General features: G+C 35.6%; 1 protein-coding gene across 1 annotated transcript in view; it reads right to left on the minus strand.

Moving 5' to 3' along the window:
• The window catches only part of GC (GC vitamin D binding protein), a 122,810-nt gene extending 117,035 nt beyond the window's left edge, over positions 1 to 5,775 (minus strand). The window contains exon 1 of the mRNA XM_075285249.1: positions 5,718 to 5,775. Coding sequence (XP_075141350.1) covers positions 5,718 to 5,775 — 58 coding nt within the window. The remainder of the gene's footprint in view (positions 1 to 5,717) is intronic.
• Positions 5,776 to 6,000: the final 225 nt, after the last annotated feature.

Consider the following 6,000-nt stretch of genomic DNA (forward strand, 5'->3'; position numbering starts at 1 on the left):
GTGGCGTACGTGCAGAAACGGCTTCTTTCTCATCACTCTCCCATACAGCTTCTATTTGTGCAAAGTGCGCTGTATAGTTGACCGATGCACAGTGACACCATCTGCAGCAAGATGATGCTGCAGCTCTTTGGAGGTGGTCTGTGGATTGTCCTTGACTGTTCTCACCATTCTTCTTCTCTGCCTTTCTGATATTTTTCTTGGCCTGCCACTTCTGGGCTTAACAAGAACTGTCCCTGTGGTCTTCCATTTCCTTACTATGTTCCTCACAGTGGAAACTGACAGGTTAAATCTCTGAGACAACTTTTTGTATCCTTCCCCTGAACAACTATGTTGAACAATCTTTGTTTTCAGATCATTTGAGAGTTGTTTTGAGTAGCCCATGATGCCACTCTTCAGAGGAGATTCAAATAGGAGATCAACTTGCAATTGGCCACCTTAAATACCTTTTCTTATGATTGGATACATCTGGCTATGAAGTTCAAAGCTCACTGAGGTTACAAAACCAATTTTGTGCTTCAGTAAGTCAGTAAAAAGTAGTTAGGGGAATTCAAATCAATAAAATGATAAGGGTGCCCATACTTTTGCACCGGACAAATTTTGGTTTAATGCATATTGCACATTTTCTGTTAGTACAATAAACCTCATTTCAATCCTGAAATATTACTGTGTCCATCAGTTATTAGATATATCAAACTGAAATGGCTGTTGCAAACACCAAAATATTTAGAACAAAAAATGATTAAGATTAATAGGGGTGCCCAAACTTTTTCATAGGACTGTATTAGATTGATGCGCCGCTGAAAATTTTGAGAAAAAGGGAAAGAGCGTGATAACAAAAGTAAAACAGAAACATCTTATTTACGACTGTGCTTACAAATTTTTTCGTTTTATTAACTGCATTTCCTTTTTTATAATATTGATCAAAGTTTTCTTCTTGATCTAAATCTGCAATGATAAGAGATCAACAGAAGTCATTGCTGACTGCAAAATAGGACTGGTCAAAAATGCTGGAGGGATATAGTTGTTTTTATAGAGCAATGAAATGAGTCAAGAGCTCCTTGTAGAGGGAAATACTTATTTGTGAATTCCTTGGCTGTTTAGTCACACAATTGATTTCCCTTGAGGAAAATATTTATTTATCCACTAACAATAAGAAGTAGTAAAAAAGGAAAACCATTTCTTCCTCTTGCCAAGTTCATTTTTATGTGCTTATGGGCTCTATTTTTTATTTATTTCACTAGTTGGCAGTAATATGATGGTGGAATTGTCTGGGCCGTGGAAAAAGGTGTTGTATGTGTAAAGTCTTTTACAGTATGTGAACAAATAAGCATCGGTATTATCTTCTAAAACGTGTTATTACATTATTCTACTTTCTCCTGATATTGCAAAACACCCTACAATTGATCAATTCTGAATCTCACCGGGGGGTGGGGTGGGGGGGGGTTAGCTAAAGGTTCATAGGCCACAATATATAAAAATCAGTAGAAACAACATGTGGGAGGCATGGAAGGATTCTTCAATTCTAGCAGCTAGACCATAATAAGCCATTTTTATCAGTTCCTTCACAGCCTATGCTCAGTGTCTAGCATTACACTAATATATTTATTTATTCATATTTACTATATTTTCTAAAACAAATCCTGACTTATTCAACTGGCTTAGAAGAACAATGCAATATGGCATGGCCATGGTGTGTGATAACATATGAATCTCCTCCATTGTCTCCTGTATTTGGTTATCTCAAGCACTAGAGAGGAGAAGACAGGGCAGGAGGATTCAAGGCAGACATGCCGCATGCCACAGCTGTTATGTGTAAAGCAGGAGATAAGTGTAGTAAGACTTTGTGTGACAAGGGGGCCTGTAGGGCTAGGGGCCCTGTGACAATAGTGCAATAGCATCTGTGTTCTGTAGAGGTACAGCTAATGTCCTAGGTGCCAAGAAATGTATCAACCAGCCACTGCCAATGGTAAAGAAAGCCTAACTACTCATTTGATTTGTCTCTTTTTTCAGTATATGTGTGACTTTAAAGGAATGTCCAGGTTCAGACCAATGTTGAGTGACAAATGTTATTGTTTGCATAATGAAAAGTTGTACAGTTTTCCAATATACTTTCTGTATCAATTCCTCAGGGTTTTCTAGATCTCTGCTTGCTGTCATTCATTTAACTATTTAGTTGATAAAAAAAAAATCAGTCCATGGTCATGTAATGAACAGTCCATGTGCACAGCTTGTTAGAGTCACATCTACAGATTTGGCAAATCAGGTTCATCCTGAATATTCCAAATTATTAATTATTTGAATAAAAGTGATCAAATTTTGTCTTGGACAAACAAAAATGGCCACTGCTACCTGTTTGAGCAGGACATACAGAAGATACATGTGTATGGCTCAGACACTGTCTGTAACAATAATATAACAATATTCATTGCTCAAGGCTAAGACCCCATGTAGTGAACCGCAACCAAAAAGCGCTACGAAAAAGACTGCGACAGAAACGCATACTGTTTTTTTCCACAGCGCTTTTCCCAGAAAGTATGCAGCGTTTTCCTCTGCGAACTTACTATCTCTGTTATATCTATATGGAAGACACCAGGTTTTATGTAGGTATGATTGACATCCAGAGAAAGAAGTGAAAAAGCCAAAGAAATATAATATCTTTACACAATTTATCCACATACGGTAACAGGGGTAACACAGAAATGTTCAATGTAGAAAACTGCTACATTTTCCAGTAAAGGGGTATTTATGGATTCTTGTATTGGCGTTGGCCAGTTGTCATCTTTCATTTTTCATGTACAGATGATATATAGATACAAAATACTGTATTGCTATTGCTCAGTGAGTGGCCACACCATGTCTATTGATTTATTTAATACACTATATGACCTGTTAAGTTATTAAACAAAATGTTATTGCCTTTTACATAACATTGCCACAATGTTACTTGTATTGAATAATATTAATGAAAAATATAAGGACTTAAAAGCGGTTTATTAGTTTTGCCCTGGACTTCAGTCTCACAAATATTTACTCAGAACTACAAATACAGACTAGAAGGTGTAACAGAAAGAACAGACAGTCCACGGTAACAGAAACATCCATTTAAAGAAAAAAAAAACCCTATTTGCGAATTTGGGTAAATAGAGAAAACTGCTGGCCCCAGGAGCGAGAAGTTTTAAAAAAAAAAAAGTAAAAAAAAAGAAGTAATTAATACATTTTTATAACACTTCCATTTCCCTACATCAGATATAAAAATAAAGTAAGTAACTAAAAAGACACTCACACATATTAGGTAATAATTAGGAAAATGCCCATTCTACAAACTTCTAAAAATATATGGTGAACACAGTAGCAGGAAAAACAATAGAGAAAATCATTTTTTCACTGTTTTGACACCTTTAAAATTTTGACTTAAAATAGAAATATCCTAAAATGACATAAATAAAAAGTATGTCTGGTGCCACAAAAAAAAAAAAAAAAGATGTCTTATGCAGCCCTGTTTCAGAATATGGCGACCCCAAGAAAAATTTTTTCCTAGCTTTGAATTTTTTTTTAAAAGGGGTTAAAAAAAAAAAAAAAGCCCCAAACCTCTGTTATCTCAGTAATAGTTCGGACCCATAGAATACAGATGACGTCATTTTAAATGGTACCAAGACAAAGTATGAATTGTCCTGCAAAAATTAAGCCTACATACAGCTATGTCAACGGCAAAAAATATATGGCTTTTGGAAGGTGGGGAGTAGCAAATAAAAGTAAAAAAATGGCTGCAGCAGGAAAGGATTAAAACAGAAATATTACAAAATGGCTGCTGATGGACTAACATTTTCCCTGCTGCTCAGTGCATGTGTGAACACATTGACTTTAGAAACATTATGGCATAAACTAGCAATTTCTCACTCATTATTTATTATTCGATTTTCTTCTGGCTATTTCACGTTGCACATGAGACTTATCAGTTGTTTTCGATAGATGCCCATTCACAGCTGGAGACTTCTATTTGGCCGTTGCCATAAAATCTAATAAACTGTACGATAGGCAGATAATCTAACAGCTATAACAGCAGGCAATAAGAGGCCGAATAATAACAATATATAGATTGTACAAACAGTGAGCATGCTATAACTAATAGCAAGACCTTAGGCAGCATGGTGTAACAAGATATTTCTGCAAAATGTAATCACATAATAAGATACTTTTCAGATATCTGTAAGCTGCAAAATATGTCAAAAAACAAACTGTAGTGATACAATGAAAACTCTGCAACACTTGTGTATTCTGTGTTCTATGTTGTATTGGTATTGATTTTTAGTTAATGATGTTTCTGCAACAAATCTACTGTGTGTGAATATACTTGGAGTATCCATGCATCCATTATACAGCATATGGATGTGTGATGTCCGGATGAATTATGGACTCCACTCACTGACAATGGGCACATGCAGGCATCTTGTTTTGATCCTTGGAAAAAGATTGGAGACATGCTTTATTTTAATCTGTTTTGAGGACCATAGATGTCCATTTAGGTCTATGGGTCAGTGAAGATAGCAGAGAGCACAAGGATGGCATCTGTGCACGGACCATCTTTCAATGACCCAGAAAAACTAAAAAGCATAGCAAATAAAAAATGTTTTTGACTGATCAACCACTGACAGTGAATGGCCCAATAATGAGTAGGGTTGTGTTGTGTGCAGTCCGTGATGAATACTAACATCATACAACCGTTTAAAATAGATGTCCGAATAAGCCCTAAGTATAAGGATCTTATACAGCGTGTTCTAGTACTTGCAAAAACTATTGATGGTACATTCTAGTATATGCTATACCTGATTGATCTTTGGGGGTTGACTGCTGGTACCTCCAGCGATCAGAATATGACCTAGACTGTGCAGTTATCTGGGGCATGGGATACAAAGTAAGGGATACAGTTCTTACCCAGTAATATCTTGTAATATATATATTCTCACAATATGCCTTCACTTTATGGGATATGATAACCCATTAAAAGTAATGTGACCATGGTTATTTTATGGATCAGTAGGGTTTTCAGGAGGATTACACTTGATATATGTGATTGAAATCCTATTTACTATAGCTAATATACTATGATATAGCTACATTTAAAAAGAACCATCTAAGTTTAGAGATTTTGTGCTGCTTACATAATGGATTGTGATAACTGAGTTAAGATAATGTGGTAGGTTTCATATAAAACAATAGATTGCACTGTTACATTATCTATCTATCTATCTATCTATCTATCATCTATCTATCTATCTATCCATCCATCCATCCATCCATCTATCTAAATAGATACATGAAATGGCTGGTATAGCTCAATAAAGTGCAACCAGGCTGCGTGACTTTTTCAATTGTCTATTTATTGGGGCTATTGTCTGTTCCCTGGGGCTGACACCTTTGTGTTTGTCTACTGATTTATCTTATTTTTTCATACATCTATCTATATTATATACGTTAAATACATTTAACAAACTTTGAAATACTATCAGTGTGTTATTTGTATTTTACAACCATTGACATTCTGCATCACAAATGACATTGAGTCTAGCTGTGAAGTATCTAGATGCCTTATCTGGTGTGCCATAGTAGTGTGACCCACATATATAAACTGTTCAGCACACGATGAGTCATTTGTAGAATGCCAATTAAAATTACTCACCACTTGTTAGGGTCATATAGTAAATATGTTTCTCTCTTACCTCTAGGGTCACCATGGCTGAGACCTATGATGAAAATAAGGAAAATCAGTCTCTTCATTTTTATGGCTTTACTTCCAAAAAGTGTGAAGACATACATGTATCTAACCCTAGCTTTATATATTACACACAGCTCAATATAGGTGAATGATTAATTTTGAGGCTTTGGAGAAGGGCCGCACAACCCTGACCTTTAGTTTTAGCCCCAACAAAAAGAGTTGAGTGGAAGAAAAACAGACATTGGTATTCTGTTGGCTAATTTTGCAATAAAAATCAATGATTAACT

This window comes from Leptodactylus fuscus, chromosome 1 (genome assembly GCF_031893055.1).
Source record: "Leptodactylus fuscus isolate aLepFus1 chromosome 1, aLepFus1.hap2, whole genome shotgun sequence".
NCBI classification, from domain to species: domain Eukaryota; kingdom Metazoa; phylum Chordata; class Amphibia; order Anura; family Leptodactylidae; genus Leptodactylus; species Leptodactylus fuscus.